At 37.1% G+C, this 22937-nt stretch overlaps 2 protein-coding genes and 2 pseudogenes across 2 annotated transcripts; all 4 read right to left on the reverse strand.

Annotated features, from left to right (window-relative positions):
* Positions 1 to 1321: 1321 nt before the first annotated feature.
* LOC103344135 (subtilisin-like protease SBT4.5) lies at positions 1322 to 3631 on the reverse strand. Its single transcript, XM_008247762.2, is given in 2 exon segments — positions 1322 to 3330; positions 3332 to 3631. Coding segments are annotated over 2 exon segments (2181 nt in total). The 3' UTR covers positions 1322 to 1449.
* A 3572-nt stretch (positions 3632 to 7203) lies between these two features.
* On the reverse strand, positions 7204 to 9496 carry LOC103343974 (subtilisin-like protease SBT4.3 pseudogene; annotated as a pseudogene).
* Positions 9497 to 12125: 2629 nt separating this feature from the next.
* On the reverse strand, positions 12126 to 15024 carry LOC103344265 (subtilisin-like protease SBT4.3 pseudogene; annotated as a pseudogene).
* A 2242-nt stretch (positions 15025 to 17266) lies between these two features.
* Positions 17267 to 18844, reverse strand: LOC103330683 (Glutaredoxin family protein). Its single transcript, XM_089053209.1, has one exon. It carries the CDS (start codon positions 18461 to 18463, stop codon positions 17636 to 17638), a length of 828 nt encoding a protein of 275 aa, XP_088909335.1. The 5' UTR covers positions 18464 to 18844; the 3' UTR covers positions 17267 to 17635.
* Between the last annotated feature and the right edge of the window lie 4093 nt (positions 18845 to 22937).

Raw genomic sequence — 22937 nt, forward strand, 5'->3', positions numbered from 1 at the left:
GTTTGGGGAAATTGGAAATTTATCAATCGACATTTACTTGACTTAAAGTTAGTAAATCGAGGTTGGGGATTCAGTCATTGCTTTGGCATTTGGTAATTCTCTCTTAAAAAGTAAGTATTCTGAATACAAGCCGACTACTTCAGGTTGAACCATAGTGGATGTAGCGTAATATCTCAGTCGACCGGTAGAAGTTCCTCCCTCTAAGAACCGATCGGCATGCTGACCTGCTCATCTGCAGGTATGCTCTTTAAATGTGCATAATCGGTTTTAGTGATTGAATTTGCTTATATTTTTGGTTAACTCTTGAATTTGGGCGCCCAAAAATCGAGATTTTAAACCTAAAATCTAAAACCGAGAATTTGGGACTGGCTTAAAACCCAGACAAGGAGTAAGGGAAGAACATAATGCAAAACAGAAGAAAAGAAAACCAGTGCACATGCTGACCATGATTAGATAAACTAACCAATATTGTATCAACGTACTTGAAATGAAGAACTTTCAGCAACTTTAAATCAACATTGTATCCAAAATAGTGAAGACTCGAACCATGAGAAGAATACAAGTGGTTCCAACAACACCCTTTTTTGTGTCCCAATAGTTTGTTGGGGAAAGAAAGGATTGAAATGTTGACATAAGGTACCCTGATTTTATTCACGATCTCCTTTTTCACAATGGTTTTGTTATGCGGGAATAGGTGTTACGTCCCCCATGCATGCTTGCAATTGATTGATTAATAAAGTTTTTTCCTTCATACTGTCAAGGTTCTCATTTACAATATTTCTGTCATAATAATAATATTTTTTTTGGTTACATTGGGAGGAGAGAAACCCCTTGGGGTTTCGAACCTCTGGGGTTTCGAACCTTGGTGTCAAGCAGGGGGAAGGGGGAAGCCACCACTGTGGTACCTGCTCTCGACTGTCATAATAATAATTTCAAGAACAGCATCTCTAGGCATATCCCAGGTATTACCCTGCTTCTAAAGTTCCTTTTAACTACTAAATTTTTCGTTTCGAACAATCAACTTCAAGTCACAGAAAAGAAATTTTAGCCTCACAATTAGGCTTCACCGTATAACAAATCAGGACTCAGAAAGTACATTGATGAAAGTAATTAGATAAGCAATACCAGAGAATTATGCTCATCTACTTCTCTTTAGAAACAGAAGTCTGTAACTTTTTATTCTTTTCTTTTTCCTTTTGGGAAATGACTGTTCTCCCACGTATACACTCTCCCTTCAATTGTAAAAGGTTACCAGATGAGCCATTGGGATTTAAAGAAAAAGAAAACTTTCTTCACTTGGATGATCACAATCGGATTTTCCAGAAACAGTAGCAAATAAGGCTATATTTATTTCAACAAATAAACTAGTTTAACAAATGTGTGAGAAACAATCAAAAGCTTGGTTTTATTTCCAACAATGGAGCCCTATGTGAACTTGTGATTAAGCTTCTACGCTGCTACAAGAATTGGACTTCTAACGCTATGAGTACCATCCGTCCAGACCAGCGACGCAGATACATGTGATCCTTCTGGTATGCCTCTTCCAACCACGGTCACATCGAAGGTCTTCTCCTCATTCAAGGACTTGAAGGAAAGAACATCAGGCACAACTTTGATGTCAACTTCGGAACTTGAGAGGATATTTGCCTTGAAAGTGGAGTTTGGAAGGCCAACATTTTTAACTGTTCTATGAAAATTGATTTTAAATGAAGTGCTTGAATTAACATTGGCTGCCAGTGAAGGGTAATTGAGATCCTTTGGCGATACTTTGGCGGACCCTGCAGGGCAAGAGCTGCTATCTCCGGATATAAGTCTAACGCTCTCCTCATCCAAGACCGAGCAGAGAAACTTAATGTAATCCTCTTTAGAAGCTTCAAACACAAGGCCGGGGTTAATAGCCTTTAGAGGATTGATATGTCCAGATCCATAAGCAAATTCAGCAGGGGAAGTTTTAGTATCATTCACGGGCCAAGCAGTAGTCATGATGGATGATTTGATGGCTGCTGGAGACCAGTCAGGGTGGAATGTCTTAATATATGCAGCTACACCAGCAACATGCGGGCAAGACATGGAGGTTCCAGATAGTATACTGTATTTTACACGCCTTTCGTCTTCAGTGCCACCTGTGACAGGAGCAAGAGTCGAATACGCAGCCAAAATATCTATCCCTGGGGCACTTATATCGGGCTTAATAATTTCAGGTACAATTTGATTAGGTCCACGTGAAGAGAAGGAAGCAACAACAGGTGCACCATCATCTTTTATGGCTTCACTTTTTAGTATGTTGGCTCGAGGACGTTTGGTGGATTTGAGGTAGGACTTGACCACATCATAGTCTTGGCTGCCTAAACCAGATGCAGGTAGTGGGACAATAAAAGCAACATCAGGCTTGGAAGTTTTCAAAATTGAACCTAGTGCACCAGCTTGATGAGCCTCAGTATTGCCACCAGCCTGATCACAGAGCACAATCTTTCCCTTAACTAAATCGGCGTCTAGGCAACCAGCTACACATTGCCTTGCATCGGAGTCAACGCATTGACTTGAAGCATCTTTTCCATATACCAACGGAAAACTTGTTCCATTTAACTCGAAAGAGTTAACTGAACTCCCAACAATTGTCTTTCCATTTCCAAGAACAATCTTGTCAATGATTCGACGATCTGTGCTACTCGCTGCAACCGTGAGCGTCCATGGTGCCACACTTGATACGCTGCCTGCTTCGGGACCACTGTTGCCTGCAGATTGTAAGGTTAGTATCCCTTTCTCCATTGCATGAAAAGCTCCGATTGCTATAGGATCCTGCTGGAAAGGAGCTGAACTTTCGGCTCCAATTGAAATTGTAATGATGTCAACTCCATCGGCAATAGCATCATCAAAACCTTGCAATATCGCCTCTGTAGGGCAACCTGAAACACTGCAGACTTTATATGCAGCAATTCTCGCCGAGGGAACTCCACCTCTTGCTGTACCTTGTGCTAGTCCATAGAAGCTCACATCCTTTACGGGGTTTCCTGCAGCGGTTGAGGCAGTGTGAGTTCCATGACCAACAGCATCACTTGCGCCAGCATCAGTGTAATACCGAGCTCCAATGATCTTGTTGTTGCAAGTGAAATTTTGGCCACCTTGACAAATACCTTTCCACTTCTTGGGAGCTGGACCAAAACCTTCATCATTAAAGCTCTCTGAGTCATGCGAGATTCCACTGTCAATCACACCAATAATAGTATTACTCTCGGCAGTAGCATTTCGTTTGGCTGTCTGATTGAGACCAAGAAAGTCCCAAGATCTTGTTGTTTGAAGTTGGAATATTCTGCTTGGAAAGACAGAGACTAACTTCCTTCATGCCAGCAAGCCTTTCTCTTTCTTGCTCAGTGAGCTTGGCAGCAAATCCATTGAAGCTCCTTTTGTAGCTTGTGAGCAAGAAATTTGAAGCAGAAGTTTTCTGTACGACTCTTTCTAGTATACCAATTTGGTTAGACAATGGGGAGAACACTTCATTATGAGGAAGTGACCCCAGGTACACAATATATGTCTTTCTATCTTCCGAATCAATGGCTTTGCATGATAAGCTCGTTGCGAAAACGAGAATGGAGAAAGCATAAGAAAACAGGAGAGCTCCATGCTTAGCCATTGTTCAATGCTACAAACAGTGCAGGTCAAGAGTACTTTATAGTGAGATGGACACAAAAACCGCGTCTCCATTAAAAATCCTGATTTTATTTCCTCTCTCTCATCTCCATTAAACATCCAGATTTTATTCCTTTAATAGTGAATTCATGGAATTGAATTTATTCGTTGGTAAACTTTCCAAGTGGAGATAAGCTAATGCAAATCCCATTTATGTTAACAACGATCCAATGCATTTACCCGCATTTCATGATCCTGAGTCTCTCTGCATTTAGCCATAGTGCATTTACCCACATTTCAGAGAAGAATGAAGAGAACGATAGGCAAGATGGGAGATGGAGATGAAGAGATTTTTTTTTTTCCCTGTCAAAGGTACTTGACATCGTCAGTCAAATAAAAAAGGAAACAAACTTATTGTAGCTGATGTGGCATACTCACAAGCATTGGATTAGTTGAATGGTCCAAATTTTATGAAATATGGGTAAATGCACTATGGCTACATGTAGAGACTCGGGACCATGTTAACATATCTGGATTTGACTCTCTTGAAATACGTTACAGGCAAATTAATTTCTTTCCATGTAGGATGAAAAAAAATTCAAAACATTCAAAATATTCAGATTCTATACATATCTGGCTTATGTGTAGTTTTGAATATTCAGATTCTATGTAATAAAAAGAATGCACAGATAGACGTCAACTAACTATCACCAAGAAGAAGGTCAGGTTCAAACAACTGGTGCTTTGTTGTGAAGATCCTTTTATTATTCTTTGCAAAAATCCATAATTTAATTAGTATATCATCCCTTCTTCCTTGTAATTATTTTCACTATTAATCCTAAATATTCAAAATGACAATATTTCGTCTAGGATCCCGACCCTTTGCATTTAGGTTCCCTGCATTTACTCTCATTTCATTAAATCTAAGCCACTCAAATACCTAAAATAAGGATGATCACAGAAAATGTTGAAATAGTCTTACCCTTTCAATTGTTTAATTTTATCGAAATGATATAACGCGATTTTATGAAAAGGTTACTTTTTGGGGTTATTTTTGTTGAATTCGTATCTAAAATCTATACCGAAATCAAATATATAAAATTTAATAAATTTGTGAGGTTACACAAGTAAACATATATGTGGATCAAAATTCTCATTACTTCATAGTGTTCCATACAATCATACAATATGCTTAGGAAACTCACTAAGCAATGACAGTGGAAGCCTGTAAATAATTTGTTTCACCAGGAAGGCGAGCTGCTGTTATTTTACTATTCTTTTTCTTTCTTTAACTGTTCATGCGTATCTCTCTATGTTCTCTTTCAAGGAATGACAAATAGGATTTGATGCAAGAGCCAGGTCAGGAAATATCGTGATTTAGGAGTTGTGGAAACATGCACATCACATAATAAAACGGTGAGAGATTAAGAAACCAGCCGTAGATTCTACGAAACCAAATGTCAAAAGTTGAGCTGTCAAACCAAGTTTTAGGAACTTGTTTGAGTTCATAGAAAGCTATCAAATTTAATTAGAAAAATTAGGTATTAGATATAACTATCTTACTTTTGAGACAAGCAATATTTCTGTTTGGGTTTTAATACCTAGGAATGAATTTTTTTTATTTGGCCAAAGAGGAGGCCCAAATATGTTGGCCCACCTTACATTAATCACTGAAAAGATAATTGTACCCCCATTTTTAGAAAAATTAGGTACTATACATAACTATCCTTACTAATTAATATTTGAGACAAACAATATTTCTGTTTGAGTTTTAATACCTAGGAATGGAGTTTTATTTTGAATTTGGCCAAAGAGGAGGCCCAAATCCGTTGGTCCACCTTACATTACTTACTGAAAAGATAATGATACCCCCCATTTTTAGAAAAATTAGGTATTATCCTTACTAATTAATTTGAGACAAACAATATTTCTGTTTGGGTTTTAATACCTAGGAATGGAATTTTGTTTTGGATTTGCCCAAATAGGAGGCCCATATTGTGTGTAATTTTGATGTTTTTTAATTCAATTATTGTAAAATTATGTACTACTTTTTGGTCTTTGGCTTTATCCTAATTAGGTGAAATTGGATTCCTATTTTCCAAATTAGTAAACTATATAGTGTGTTAAAATGTAGGGGTGGTTGCCGTTTGGTAACCGTGAATTTTTGCCTAAACCGCAAACCGAACAACTATTTGCCAACTTTACCAAACCGACTGACTATTTTTGCCCAAACCGACCGACTATTTACCAAAGCCAATATGAGCTCGGGTCGTGCTCATGTTGGGCTACTAAACGGACTGATATGGGCCCACTCCACAATTATTTATATACTAATAAGGTTTATTATTTGTTAGAGAGAGAGAGAGAGAGAGAGAGAGAGAGAGAGAGAGAGAGAGTCAATAACTTTATTTAAAGTACATTTAAATAGAAAATTGCTAGATTATTGTTTGAGTTTTAAAAATTTAAACTTGAAAAACAAAATCATATTTTTTATATAAAGAAAACATTAATTTTTAATATATACTAGCCCATTGGTTATTTTTATTTTTAGAATTAAGAGAAGACAACATGAGTAGTTATGTTCCATAAAAGTAGGACCTATTATCTAAATTTGTTTTTAATTTATATTTTTTTAATATGAAAAAAAATGTGAATTTACCATATTATCCTCATTTAATTAATAATTAAAAATGTGAATCTACATGCGCTTCCATGCTTGCGAAACTTTTTTTTTTAAATTTAAAATTTATTTTAGAATTAAAAAAGATAATGGATAGTTGTGTTCCATAAAAATATGATCCATTATCTGATTTTTCTTTTAATTTTAATTTTTAATATAAAAAAGTGTGAATTTACCATATTATCCTCATTTAATTAATAATTTCAATTCTTAATGTTTGCATTAACCAATTACATTTTCTGGTATTTTGAATATTTCACAATTCTCTGCCTTTTGCTTTTTATATATAGATTATTAGAGAAAAGAAATAAACTTGAATTTAAGATATATATATATAATATGTAATAGTATTATATTATTTTTCTCTAAAACAAGTATAATTTAATAAATAGACCATAAACGGGCCGTCATAGCCCATGATGGGCCCGGCCCATTGGACCTAATTACCTTGTCCTGTCACAGCCCAAAGATGCGGACCGTGCGGTAATAGTAATGCATGGCTAGTCTTGTGCAACTTTATTTTTTGTTTCCCCTTATAAGAACTATGTTTTTACGTTTAATCTCATTAGAATTTCGGAAGTTCGTCAGTACTATACTCCCCACCTCCATCAGACCTAAGAAGATTTCAATAAAGGATTTAAACTCACAACACAGATGAGCTCAAGGCTTGTATTGCAAATGAAAAATGCAAGGGTCCATATGGATGAAAGTATTTACAATAAGGAATTTTGACTTTTTTTAGACTGAAATGGTTAAATGAACTTTAGAAATTCTTAAAGCTAATAAAATCCACATAATTTGATATACTCAAGAGAGCCCTAATTTTTTCTAAAGGCAAATCCCTCATGTCTGGCTTTATTTCTGATTTTAACTAGCTTGATAAAGGTGTCACATAGAATCATAACATACTTTTTCTTTTGCAACAATGAGGTTCTGAATATTGTACAAACAACGCAGGTGATCAAGCTGATACGCTGCTTATGACAATTGGACTTCTAACAATGCAGTTGTGACTTCCATCGTACCAACACAGCGATGCAGACACATGCGATCCCTCTGGCATATCTCTTCCATCAACGGTTACAGTGAAATTCTTCTCCTCATTCAAGGACTTGAAGGAAAGAACTTCAGGCACCACTTTGATATCAACTTTAGAATTTGAGGAGATCAATGCCTTGTAATTGGAGTTTGCAAGGCCAACATTCTTAACTCTTCTATGAAAGTTGATCATAAACAATTTCATTGACGTAACATTAGCAGCCATTGAAGGGTAATTGAGATCCTTTGGTGATCCTTTGTCCGAGCCAGTAGGGCAAGTGACCTTATCTCCCGAAATGAGTCTAATTTTTTCCTCATCCAACATCATGCAAAGGAACTTAATGTAATCTTCTTCAGAAGCTTCGTACACAAGACCGGGGTTTATAGCTCTTACAGGATTGAGATGTCCAGATCCATAAGCAAATTCACCAGGAGAAGTGCTGGTATCATTCATGGGCCAAGCTGTAGTCATAATAGCTGATTTTATGGCTGCTGGAGACCAATCCGAGTGGAACTCTTTAACATATGCAGCTACACCAGCAGCATGGGGGCAAGACATGGAGGTTCCAGATAGTACATTGTATTTTACACGCCTCTCGTCATAAGGGCTGGCCGAGATAGAAGCATTAGGTGAATATGCAGCCACAATATCTATCCCGGGGCCAGTGATATCTGGCTTCAGAATTTCTGGTACAATTCTATTAGGATCGCGTGAAGAGAAGGAAGCGACACGTGGTGCAGCAGGATCTTTTATGACTTCACGCTTTAGTATCTTGGCTCGAGGATTTCTGGTGGAGTTCTGGTAGGACTTGGCCACAGCATACTCTCGATCGTTTAAACCAGTCGCAGATAGTGGGACAACAGATGCAACATCATCTCTTGAATTGCTTAAAATTGCACCTTTTGCGCCAGCTCGATCAACCTCAACATATCCACCGGACCAATCACATAGCACAATCTTTTCCTTAACTAAATCAGGGTCTAGGCAGCCTTCTAGACAATACCCGGCAAAGAATTCCGAGCATTGTTTTGAAGCATTTTTTCCATATATCAAAGGATAACTTGATTCATTTGATTCGAAAGAGTTTACTGAAATCCCAACTAGATTAGTTTCATTTCCAAGAACAGCCTTGGTAATGAATTTACGATCTATGCTACTTGCTGCAACCGTAAGAATCCACGGTGCCCCACTTGAGACAGTACCATTTCCAGGACCACTGTTGCCTGCAGATTGTACAGTTAGTATCCCTTTCTTCATTGCATGAAAAGCGCCAATTGCTATAGGATCCGTTTCGAAAGAAGTTGCAACAGTACGTCCAATTGAAATTGTAATGAGGCTAACTCCATCATCAACACAATCGTCGAAAGCAGCCAAGATATCAACCGAACTGCAACCTTGATTAGTGCAGACATTATATGCAGCAATTCTCCCAGCAGGAACTCCTCCTCTTGCAGTACCACGGGCTAGTCCATAAAAGCTCACATCCTTTACAGCATTTCCTGCTGCCGTTGAGGCAGTGTGGCTTCCATGACCAATCTCATCCCTTGCAGACTCCTCTGATGTGTAAAACCGAGCTCCAATAATCTTGTTATTGCAAGTGAAATTTTGGCCACCTTGGCAAGCACCTTTCCATGTCTTGGGAGGAGGACCAAAACCATCATCTTTAAAGCTATCGGATTCAGGCCAAATTCCACTGTCAATCACGGCCATGACAACATTGCTCTCAACCGTTTTACTTCGAGAGATGCTCTCAATGAAGCCCATAAAGTCCCAAGATCTTGTTGTGTGAAGTTGGAAAGTTGTGCTTGGAAAGACAGAGACTACTTCCTTCATGTTAGCAAGCTTTTCTCTCTCGCGGTTGGTGAGCTTGGCAGCAAATCCATTTAAACTCCTTCCATAACTTCTCACCAACACATTTGCAGCAGAACTTCCCTGGACAACCCTTTCTAGTATACCAAGTTGGTGAGACAATGGTGAGTAAAGCTCATCACTAGGAAGTGACCCCAAGTACACAATATGGACCTTTCTATCTTCTTCATCAATGGCTGTGCACAACAAGCTCATAGCCAGTGCAAGAATAGGAAAAGCATAAGAATACAAGAGAGCTCCATGCTTAGCCATATCGTTCGATGATCACATTCGTAACTGGTGATGAGTACTTTATAAGAAAAATGATTTAATTCCTTAACCCTATTTCCAAGTTCATATAGGAAGCTGCGTACATTTCATGTACATAAACACATTTGGATTAGGCGGCTCTGGCCCTAACAATTTCTAAAGATGTTGCAAAAGACAAGATTTGCCTAACTCCCCCTGCTCTATGTACAATTTAAGGCATGCAGTAACGGCACTCAACCCACATTCTGCACGCCAAACCCGGAGTACGTGCTCAAATATGTCTTTCCATGTATGTAGGTAGGATGACAGAGATCCAAACGTTTCAAGAAATTGTTTCAGATTTTACATATATTTGGCTCTGCTGCAATGTAGGAAAGTATCCATAGAAAGCCACAACCTAACTATCACCAAAATAAACATCATACGAAAACAATTCGTTTTTAATTTTTTTTAATTTTCCAACAATCAATAAAATTTATTATGATGTTTTGGCCTTGCCAGTTCCAAGTTAATTGGAATTGCACACACATGATCACATCTTAAGCTGTCAACCTAAACACAGTTATCTAAAATGCCTCCTAATCCTCTTCATTAGCTAGGCTCTCTTCAAAACACTTCATATTCATCAAAATTATTTGGAAAAAAGTGAATCCTCTGTTTCCCTTTTTGTTTCCTCAAACTGTTGAGTTGCCAAGAAATTAAGAAAACTAACAAAAGAATAATAACCTCATGCCCTAACAAAAATAACAATGCAATGTTATGACTTTCATAATGATAGATGCCGTAGAGCCAAAAGACAAAATACTGACCAAAAAAAAAACACATTGATTTTTTATGGAAGAAACTCTTATTTGTAGGGAAGTGGTCCAGTGGAAGAGAGAGTTTGCCTGGTTCTCACGTCTCAGTGATACTATTTCCGACTCTTGTTTTTAAAGGATGTTGTGAAAGTTGAGATTATTTATCATCAGGCGAGAGAAGAAAAACTAGAATTAAATTGAACAAACTATAATAAAGAATTTAACAGTGAAGTACAATTTGAATTTACGAATTAGACTGCTTAAGTACTAAGCAATTAGACTGCAAGGCTGAAACTAATTAGTTTCAACTCTTCCCAACTTCCAAACTAACAATAACCACTCAAACTAATCTTGCTGCCGTAAGCTCTATTGTATTATTGATGAACTCCTCCGGTAAACCTCTGTCATAAACAATAAGTTTGTCACGAAGAAAACGAAATCAAGCAGTTAGTAAACTGCCAAGGAGTTCGTAAGAAGTGGATACAAACTGAACATCATGATTTTTGCTTATAATTCTATCACACACAAAAGCATAATCAGCATATTGTGCTCTTTCCATGAGTGAAACATAAAATGGACCATGACTGAAATATTGTCACACCAAAGTTCAGGATCAAATTTTTATGTTGTTATTTTGAGTTCTGTTCGGGTATGTTTTGGGTTTCCTTGTTCCAGGAATGGTTTGGAAATGGACCAGTGGCTGGAGTCCAGCTTGTGACTAAGAACCTAGCACGATGTAGAGCAGGAACTTTTAGCTGGTTTTCAGATCAAAGAGAGATGCAGTTTGAGAAATAGGAAATGATTATCTGAGTAATCTTGCCATACAAGCAATGCTTACAAGCATATACAGAAGACTTGTCAGTAGAACTAGTAAAAGGACCAAATAAAAAAGAAATGTTGGACTAGTAGTACCTGCAGAAACAAATGGTTATGTTTGTTAGGGCATATAGACCATTTTTACTCAAGTGTGGCTTGTTTTTGTGCCTAACACGTGAACAATTCTTATTGAGTTAAATGGAGCACACAATTTCAATTTTGCCAGAAGAATAGATGAACACACAATTAAAATGTGCCAGAATAATGTTTTTTTTTACTACACAGAACTCATTGACAGGCAGTGAATTGGAAGCTCTAGAAGGGACATGTAACACATTGGGAGGGTGCCTATACCTTGAAAAGCCGAATTAAGGTGATGTTATTGGCAGTAATACGACCAGCCACATATCTGACGTTAAACTACCTCTTCAAGAAAGATGAGTTGTTTTTAGTAAGAAACAGATCCAAAATTGGTGTTAAGTTCTTGAAAAGTTACCAGAAAGATTAGGTCCAGATGCCATTGAAATTCAAACGGGATCACCTTCTTCATCAAGAAACTGAAGCTCTATTGGTTTGGTCAGTGATGTTATACTCTGTAGTCAGCAGAGAAGTTGCATAATCCTGGTTCTGTTTACTAAGTGCTTCTTTTGAAATTCTCTTCAGCCAAAAGTGAAACATGTAATTCTTGCAGATTTTCTGATCGACGCATTGTTCCTTATTGAGTTATGGCTACAGTTAAAGGAGGCTACGTAAGCGCCTTGTTGTCATCTAGATCTGTTTAATTACTCAGATGCCTTCATAATTTGTGTGCTGTTCATATGTTAAGATCTTTATACCAAATTTATATTCAAAAGATTGAAAGAAGTACAAATATTTTGTTACCAAAGGACTTGGATTAACAAAAAAATTTGGATAATCACAATAAAGTTTTCTAGCAACAAATCCTTCACAGTTTTGTTTTATTTATCACAGGAACGAGTGTCAGATACAATCATAAAATTTCCTTGGTATGCAAACAATGAAGTTTTGAAGAATAAAAACAATGCAATCACCATGAAGCTGCTTTGCTGCGTACAAGAATTGGACTTCTAACTCTATGAGTTCCATCATACCAAATCAGCGACGCAGAAGCATGTGATCCATCCGGCAAGCCTTTTCCAATGACTGTCACGGTGAAAGTCTTCTCCTCATTCAATGACAGACTTTTCCGAACCCGAGACGAACCCTGAGAAGACTCCTTACTATGAGGTTACTAAATTTCGGCAGAGTTCCCCTGATTTCCCAAAATTTTCTGCATCAATTTTATAACCCAACCGGCAGCACGCACAATTTAGAATTTACCGGGAGATTCTAGCAGAACTGCCCACAATGTTTTTTTTTTTTTATAAAATAACTTAATACATCAAACATGCATTTTGGCCTTGTAGGACAAGCCTAGAGTCCGAACCAATTCAATAAGACCACCTAGTGGGGTCCAACGTAGCTCTTTCGTAAATATCAAATAAACCATTACAGCCATACAAATTCATACATTCTAGTTTATTTATCACAACTCACCAAATACAATCACAATATATCCCCATACGTTTACGTATGGGACCTAGCACGCCGGATAAACCTACGACACGTGAGAACTCATCAACATATCACGTAAAACGATGTCACTGGTTTAACAACAGCAGCCAGCGAAGGGTAATTGAAATCACTTTCGGTGATCCTTTCTCAGAGCCTTTAGGACAAGAGCTATTCTCTCCCGGTCATATATCGCTCAGTTTAACTCTTGCATCATCCAGGAACGATACCCCAAAAACTGACCGGAAGTGGCAGAATCTCCCCTCGCCAGCACCTACACTCAAAATTGATGCAATGCTAGATCGTGAAAAATAGGTAGAAATTCATACCTCAATCACTGGTCAGGAAGTTTCGTACACGAGGCCATTCGAGACTTGAATGAAAGAACTTGAGGTACTACTTTGATGTCAACTTTAGAATCCGGGAGGATGTTGGCCTTGTAGGTAGAGTTTGCAAGGCCAACGTTTTTAACTGTTCTATTAAAGTTAATAGTAAAAGATGTCACTGGTTTAATAACAGCAGCCAGCGAAGGGTAATTGAAATCCTTTGGTGATCCTTTCTCAGAGCCTTTAGGACAATGAGCAGAGCAACTTAATGTGATCACCTTCAGAAGTTTCGTACACGAGGCCAGGATCTAGAGCTGTTACAGGGTTGATGTGTCCAGATCCATGAGCAAATTCAGCAGGAGAAACGTTGTCGGTGTGGTTCATGGGCCAAGCTGTAGTCATAAGAGATGATTTGATGGCTGCTGGAGACCATTCAGGGTGGAATGTTCTAATATATGCAGCTGCAGCAGCAGCACGGGGACAAGCCATGGAGGTTCCAGATAGTAAACTGTATTTGACATGCCTCCCGTCGTCAGGGCTATCTGTGATAGCAGCAACAGGCGAAAATGCAGCCAAAATATTTACTCCTGGGGCACTTATGTCTGGTTTAATAATTTCTGGTAAAATTGAATTCGGTGCACGGGAAGAGGAAAGAAACAACAATGGGTGCAGCAGGATCTTTTATGGCTTCACTTTTTAATATGTTGGCTTTAGCATGTTTTGTGGAGTTCAGGTAGGACTTGAGCCCCTCATAATCTTTGATGCTTAAACCTGTTGCAGGTTGTGGGACAATAAAAGCAACATCCTCACTGGGACTGATTACAATGGAACCTAGTGCACCAGCTTGAAGAGCCGCTATATCTCCATCAGACGCATCACATACCAAAATCTTTCCCTTGACTAAAGCACTGTCTATGCAGCCTGCTAAACAACTCTGAGCATCGAAATCAGAGCAATGACTTGTAGCATCTTTTCCATATACCAAAGGATAACTTGTTCCATTGGATGTGAAAGAGTTCACCGAATTCCCAATGAGTGTCCTTCCATTTCCAAGAACAACCTTATCAATGATCCGGCGATCTGTGCCACTTGCTGCAACTGTAAGTACCCATGGTTCTACACTTACTACGGTACCCTCTTCAGGACCACTGTTGCCTGCAGAATGTGCAGTTAGTATCCCTTTCTTCATTGCATGAAAACTGCCAATGGCTATAGGATCCTTATCGAAAGAAGTGACGAAAGTGCCTCCAAGTGAAATTGTAATGATGTCAACTCCATCAGCAATAGCATCGTCAAAAGCAGCCATGATAGCCTCTCCAGGGCACTTTTCGAATTCGCAGACTTTATAGGCAGCAATTCTCGCAGAGGGAACTCCTCCTCTTGCAGTACCTTGTGCTAGACCATAAAAGCTCGCGCCCTTAACGGCATTCCCTGCTGACGTTGAGGCAGTGTGGGACCCATGTCCAACTTCATCCCTTGCTGATGATGAGTTGTAACGCCGAGCTCCAATGATCTTGTTGTTGCAAGCGAAATTTTTGCCACCTTCACTAACACCTTTCCACTTCTTGGGAGCCGGACTAAAACCTCTGTCATTGAAGCTCTGCGATTCGGGCCAAATTCCAGTGTCGATCACACCAACGACAACATCACTCTCTGTAGTAAAATTCCGTTTGGTTTCGTCATTGAGACCAATAAAATCCCAAGATCTTGTTGTGTGAAGTTGGAAGTTAGTGCTGTGGAAAGGCAGAGACTACTTCCTTCATGTTAGCAAGCCTTTCTATTTCTTGGTCAGTGAGCTTGGCAGCAAACCCATTGAAGCTCCTTTTGTAGCTTCTTATCAAGAAATTAGAAGCAGAAGTCTCCACAACTCTTTCGAGTATACCAATTTGGTGAGACAGTGGTGAGAAGGCCTCATCATTAGGAAGTGATCCCAAGTAGACAATATATGGCTTTCTGTCTTCATCATCAACAGCTTTGCACAATAAGCTCATAGTGAGTATGAGAATGGAGAAAACATGAAGGAAACAGGAGAGCTCTATGCTTTGCCATTGTTTCGATTCTATGCTCTTAGACTAGACCATTCCCCGTGAAGAATACTTTATAGGGGAAGAAGGACAGAACAATCTTATCTACATTGTCATCAACATCCAATATTTTTCTTTCCTTCAGTTTCCAATGCGCATTTGGAAATATTACAGCTTACATAGACATTATTTCTTCCCTTAAACTACAATTTCCAAGTGCATGTTCGCATATTGGAATTTAGACTTAATTCTGGCCCTGGTAATTTTGTAATGTGTTACAAATTTTTATTTTTATTTTTATTTTTTTTATTCATCTTTACAAAATTTAAATTTATTTAATTCATTTGTTAGAAGTGTTCCTAATAAAATTAAAATTTTGGGGGGTAAAATAATAAATGTGATATATAATTGGTCATATAATCATGGTCACATAGATTTTTTATTTATTTATGTAATATCCTTTACTAAAGGTATAAGAAGATTAGTTGAACTAACTCATTTTTTTGATAGAGGAGTAATTGATAGGAATTACGAATGGAGTCGGTATTGCGAGTTTTGTCGTAGGAGAGGTTATCAAATATGTAGGGGGTGGTCGAATTTCTTCTTATCGTTTAGTGCATGTATCCTATGTATTAATTTTTTTAATATTTTTTTAAAAATATTTCTAATTTTAAATTTTCTTGTTCTTGATTCCCATCCAGATAATAAGTTTCATAAACGGTTCTATTTTTATAGCGTGTCTCTTTAAAGTGGAATTGATCCTTTGTTTTTTCCTTTCCATTCACTCGTATCTCTTTTTTTTTTTTTTAATTACTTTTTTTAATATTTCGGCACGTATGACTACACAGAATTTTCGGAACAGAGAAAAACGCAAGGTGAGAAAAAAAGAAGAAGACAAAAGAAAGGAGAAATCGCGCATATAGAAAGTAGTCTAGATATGGATAAGGGGGCATCGAATACATATGGTGAGCTACATACAGTGGTTAAAGATCCCATGCTTTAGCACCCAGTGCAACAGCCTCTTGGTGCAACAAGAAGCACCAGTTTGACTTGGAATTTAGACTTCATTCTGGCCCTGGTAATTTTTGAATGCCTCAAAAATTTCATTTCCATTAAAGCGTGCAGATTTTCATACCTTCCTTTTGAATCCATAACTTGGAATTATAGAAAGCTGACGAATTGGATTCCTTGAACCATAATTTCAAGTTCATACAGTTGTACAATGACATTCAATAAGGGGAGACCAAAGGGAAAAGTAAACTCATATATTTATAATTATATATTCTACCTATTCATTCCATATGTCAATGACATTCTATCTACTCTTTTCTTTTCTATTTTGCCTTTTTTGTTTTGGTATTGAGGCAGGCCTTAGCCAAAAATAGAAAAGAAAACTAGGTATCAGGATCAAGAGGCTTACAACAGAGGATGGAAGTCAAACAAATGCAAAACCATGGCCAAATGAAGTAAACAGGTAATGAGAATAGATAAATAAGGATAAAATATGAACCAAATGGTATCCAGTACAGATCATCAGTTCAGAAATAGACAATTTAGAACTTAGAAGTTTTCTGTCACTGTTTTCAGAAGAAGAAATAATGATAAAAGATTCCAGTAAATCACAATGCTGAAATCCACAACACCAAACACTGAAAACACTAACAACTTTCCATTTTGACGACAATTAGCATGAATCCAACAGGAGAACAATTACACAAGATCAAGCTCATTATCAACAAGGGACAAAACAAAACCCTGTTACTAGAGCTCTTATTTAGTTTGCAGAGAAAAGAAAAGAGAGAAGAAAACGAACAAGAATGCACCAGATCACATTCTATACTTACAGAGATCAGTCAGTTGCAAGCAACAAATATTAAAAACCTCTGTTTGATTACCGAACAAGAAGTTTGATTTCGTACCACCAGATATTGATCCCCACCGATCAAAAATCCAATGAAAAATAAGAATCAGAGTTTCCATTCCCACGTATTATGTAGATGAATGAAATCAAATTCAAAGCAGCATCTTGAAAATAATAACTCGCGAAAATTATCTACACCGATTCCCTACAAGTGAATACTTTCACAATTTTACAAATCCAACATGAAACCCACACACAGAGACCAAATCCTAATCACCCAAAAGGCCAAATCCTAATTCCATTATGTCCACATAATCATATCAAAACTTCCACTAATCAAGAAAAGATCTACATATAAACGTACACTAAACTGCTTTGAAAGCCAAAGATATTCAAGAGTGGATAGTTAAGGCATAAATAAATCCAATCTCAATACATTTCATCAGTTTGCAACCCCTTGCAGAGATACAATATACTAAATATTTACATTGCCATTGGGGAGGAAAGAAACACCTCTCCCTAGTGCGTATTACAATCGGACATACCCATACCAATTTTGCATCTTGATAACATACACTATTATTCAAAATGCAGTTCAAAGAGTGAATGAACATCAGTCCCCAACAGATGCACAATCAACCAACAAAAAAACCACAAATCAAAGAGAAATTTGGATCCCAACTTTAAGCATTACCATCAACTATTCTCGAGTAGTTATTTATTTATGAACAACAGCAGGGCGTCTAGAGTATGCAGCAACGTGGCATTTGGCAATTCAAGAGCTGCAATCACGACACCGAATCAAACCATTTTCATTGCACTCAGAGCACCTCTTGAGCATCCCTTCATCTTCATCAAATACCTTCCTACTCCCACTGCAATTCACGCAGGGCACGAACCGCGCATCCCCACAACCTTCACACACAAACCCGGGTTTCCGAATAGGAATCCCTTGAAGAATTTTCGCCAATTCCCCAGTCTCAAACAGCTGTTTGATCACCTCAGCACCTCCCACATACTTTCCCCTTATAAATACTTGTGGCAAACTCACATTCTTCTCACCCAAAACGCTCTGCAACTCTTTCCTATAAGCCGAATCCATAGATATATCTCTTTCATCAACCCAAACCCCAAACCCCTTGAATATCATCCTCACAGCATAACAATCCTCATATGTCCTCCGAATCCCTCGCAAACTCGTGAAATACACCACAATTCGATCATCCGTGCCTGGCAACCGAATCGACAGAATCCGAAAATCTGGCGCTATGGATTTCGACGGCGCCATTGACTTCGAGGGTCTTAGCTTGACATTCATCAGGGATTGTGATTCATCAGGATTTCGCGACCCAGGTTTATCCGATTCGAAAAAACTGCAGAGCTTCTTGACCTTCCCTTTAAAGGAACTGCTGGCGGAACGCACCGTCTCGATGGAATTGTAGAATTTCTTGAAGGAATTTGTGTGGTGATCGATCGAAGCATGGAAATGGGGCTTCTTGGGAGCATCCATGGGGGTAGGGTACATGCTAAGCGATCGATTGAAGAACAAGGTGGTGGGTTTGGGCTTACCCGACAATTCGAGCCTATTTTCAAGATCCGCCATCGACCCAGATGAAAAATCACCGGGAATTTGAATTAATTGAGCTCCTTTTGGTGTTCTGCAACCCTAGGGTTCGAATTCAAATTCGAATTCGATCCAGAAATAAACAGAATTGACCGCACAAATTAGGTCTAACAAGAAATGTTGAAAAAATGAATTGATCGGAACAAAAACAGACCGTTGGATTGCAGAGAAGGGCGGTGGAGAAAAAAGGAGGTGGTGACGGTGGAGGGTTGTGAGATTATAGGTAGGTAGGTAGAAGATGAGGGTAATTGGGTTTGTTGCTTTTTTGTGCTGTCAAAAGCGAGTGTTTTTTTGGTTTTGTTTTTTTTATTCAGTTTTGCTTGTTGTGATGAGAAAACGTGGAAAGCTCTCTCTCTCCTCCTCCTATGGCTGCTTTTCAAAGGGAGACTTTTTATTATTATTATTATTATTATTTTTTGGTTTTTTGGTTTCGATAATAACAAAGCTAGGCAGTTTGATTATGTCCGTTTGGTTGGAAAAAAAAAGCAGAATTTATAGTGTTATTATATGGAGAGAGAATTGGAATTTTTTTTTAATGTTTTAGAGAGAGAGAGAGAGAGAGTGCTTTTCTTGACTTTGGCCTTCGATTTGTTGATTGCTGACATGAGGGCCCACCGTCTTGCTTTGATTTAAAGACGCGGTAATCCAGCAAAAACATGATTTATTACGCGCTTATTTATTTATTTTATTTATTAATTCCTTGATTGAAGTATTTTATTTATTTTCATGTTAAAAGTTTTATTTTTTTATTAGCTGAGTAGCAGAATATTTTGTCACAACCAAGCATCAGAATTGGATAGTTGCTCTGTCTCTGTGTATCTTTATGTCATGGTGTAATTCTTGTTATGTTTCTCCTGCGTGTGCTGCAGTGTTTTTAATTTATTATAGAAATGCTTGAACATTACTCACAAATCCCAAGCATTGACTTTGTTATGGTATTTTCTAAATTGAAATGTTTAATGGTTTATTTAGATGACATGATTCAAGATGAAGAATTTAGGGTTTTAGACTTCTTCTTTTTATAATGCAAACTGCTTAAATTATGATTTAAGTAAAAACATTTTGATGTTATCACTTTTGAAAAGCTACATATATTATTAACTACTAGAATATATATTTTAGTTTACATGGTCAATTATCTGCACCTAAATTTTTAGATAGTCTATATGTTATGTTATTATGCAGTTAGTTGCCTGTCAATTATAATGCTAAGAGATAATTGCTCATTACTTATAATCAAATAATATTAATTCAACCAACAGGATCTAGTCCAGTAAAAAATGGCTTTGACTTGAACACTAGAAGTTTCATGTTTGAATCACCATGACATCTTGATTGTGCGTGTGTGAGAAACCTCTCTCCCAATACTTTAACTTATTGCTTACACTCAAAAAATAATATTAATTCTAAAATAAATAAATAAAGAATCAAATATTACTTTTGGGTCTCGTTTGGTTCATGGGAAAGGAGGCTTGGGGATGAGAAATTAATTGTTTACCAATATTTGATAAGTCCAGACATGAAAAATAGTTGTCTTGCACATGGGAAAGTAGGGGAAAGTGAAGCCCTCCTACCCCTTGGGATTTGTTTTCCCTCCACATGGGACAATTTGAGAAAATGAGTCAATATTAAATGTGCATTTTTCATGACTATTTTATACCCATTAATAATTTAGAATCACAATATTTTATTAAATGCATTTTTTTTATTTGATTCAATATGGGTATAATTGGAAAATTATAAAAACTTTGTTTTCCATTCCCAGCATTACCAACACATGAAAAATAAATCTTCAATTTCCCATTCCTTAGAGCACTTCCACCCATTTGTCATGGCAAAGGGCAAGGGCAAAGCAATTGTTGTTACCATTCACGTGAACAGTGGCAACCCTTGCAAAATATTGTGGTGTTTCCACTCATTGTCATGTCAACCACTATTCACATGAGATATGAAGAGAGAAATTTGTATATAGTTTTGGTGTGGGAAGTGAAGAATATGACTAAGTATTTATTTTTATAAAAAATATGAAATTTTTTGTAGATTTTTTTAAATTTGCTGACATCAGCAATCCAGCTAGAGTATAGGCTCGTTTTGCCGGAGGGCTGGCCTGGTTTCTTGGGCCTCAACAGTTGCCCTGGTAGCTTCAAATGGAAGACGAATTTGGGACTTGGGCCCCCTCCTGCCCTAATAAGGGCAGCCCTCTAGAACTGCTCTTAGAAAATAACATGAAAAATGATTTTTCTTTAAATCCGTTTCGTAAATCAAACGGGATTTTAGTTAATAAAAATGCATCAATCATAATGCTGTAGGGATTTAGTAGGCTGTCCAATCTTATCCCACTTTATTGACTTATTTATTTGGGTGGTGGGGAAGGGTGGACTAAAATTTATTAGGCCTCAATAATGGATCCAAAGTTTGTGAGATCATCATCATGAGGTTTTGATCCATCAACACATCCAACCAAAATGACCATATTAAAAAAAAATATTTATTTAAAAAGTAAAGTAATTTTAATGATGGGCATGGGAAGGGTTAACCCCAGCTACCACTATAGCTACAACAAAGGAGTCAATTCTCAGCTACAAAGGGACTATTATTTAATTATTTCTTTTTAAAATGGTTCGACTTAAACAGATTTTATTATTTTTTAATTTGAACTCTGCTGAATCTATATATATAAAGCAAAAGGCAGAGAATGGTGAAACATTCAAAATACCAGAAAATGCCATCGATTAATTCAAACATTAAGAATTGAAATTATTAATTAAATGAGGATAATATGGTAAATTCACATTTTTTCATATTAAAAAAATTAAAATTAAAAATAAAATCAGGTAATAGATTATACTTTTATAAAACGTAACTACTCATATTATATTTTTTTCATTCTAAAAATAAAATAAAAAAATAAAAAAAAACCAATTAGCACATGCAGAGCATGCACCAAGGGGCTAGTTTTTTAAGATAAAAGGCAGACAACGAAGGAAGGCTTGGTTTAATGGGCTACCTTATTGGTAGAGCAGGCCCACTGTATCTCCTCATTCTCTTTAGGCACTATCAAATTCTTTTTTTTTTGGGTGGGAAGCCATTATAACACTCAATGATGGTTTATTCACCACGAAGGCAAGAATAGATCTATTTGATTTATTAAATAAATTATGAGTTCGATAAAGCTTGAATTAGTTGAGTTGAGAAAGGGCATCATAAGTTCATAAATAAGGCACCAAATATAAAATAACCCTACAATACTAAAATTCTAGAAACTCTGATAGATAATCCGTTTAAAATACTAAAATAACCCTACCCCAAAAAAAAAAAAACTCTAATGGTAGTATTATAATTTTTAAGTTTTCCAAGGCTTGTATGATATATTTGAAAACCCTAAAAATTATAATACTACCATCAGAGTTTTTTTCTTTTAAAAATCATCATGCAAGGATAATAATTGTATTTCAGACATCATTCAAATAATACAGTTGGTCCTTTTTCGTTTTTTTTTTCCCCTTCAAGGTATTTTAACACATGAACCCAAACCTTCGGGATTCTATTCCTTGTGTTTACATATGTTGCGTTCATGAGAATTGAGGGATGTACTTGGGAACAAGTTCATGTGAATATGTAATTGGAACATATGAAGTTCTCTTAAAGTTCTTTCTTGATTTATTTATTAGATTGATTCTATTAAAGTTCTTTTTGGAACTAATTAAGTACCTCACACAATACCAAATACCAGTCATCATTACCACACAAACAGAACACTGTTGACAAGCCAAGTTGATCTAGGGACGACCTTCAGTGCCCCCCAATTCTTTAGGTTTTTATTTATTATTTTTTTTAATATAAAATTTTACATTGGACGTTTCATTTCATGACAACCTTTTTTTTTTTTTTTTTTTGAAATGTACAAACCAATTAGTGCTAACAAATAATTTTGCGACTTTGATTTAAGTTGATAGTCAGAGTCGCGAGCGTTTGAGTGTTTCGGTTTGTGTTAAAATACATTTATGCCCACTCACGTGCGATGTACATGTCCATTTTAACATCTATTTAACAGATTGTCCTATATTGGTGTTGAGGCCCAAAAAATCTAGGGTTGTACTCAAATAAATTCTCAGCCCAGTGTGACACCTTATTAAAAAAGACCCGGTTTGGAGCACATGAAATTCGTCATGCACGCTTGCACAGCCACGACCACGTGTCATGCCAAATAAATATGCAATCCATCACGCTAAGAATTGAAATGAGCCTATAAAAGGTACTGGCTCTACAAGCCCATGCTAATTATCCCGTCAAGCATCGTATCTTTTTTCAAAGACGATAAAATTCAAGCACGCCAATCGACATGCAATGCTAGGTGGAATATCATTATTTTTACACCTAACCACACTACAAACTTAAGTGGGCCCAAGTCACGCAAATGCTTGGGTATGGACGGTAACGAGCATTCATGAGG

The sequence above is a fragment of the Prunus mume genome, linkage group LG5 (assembly GCF_029339155.1).
Source record: "Prunus mume cultivar Tortuosa linkage group LG5, ASM2933915v1, whole genome shotgun sequence".
Classification (NCBI taxonomy): domain Eukaryota; kingdom Viridiplantae; phylum Streptophyta; class Magnoliopsida; order Rosales; family Rosaceae; genus Prunus; species Prunus mume.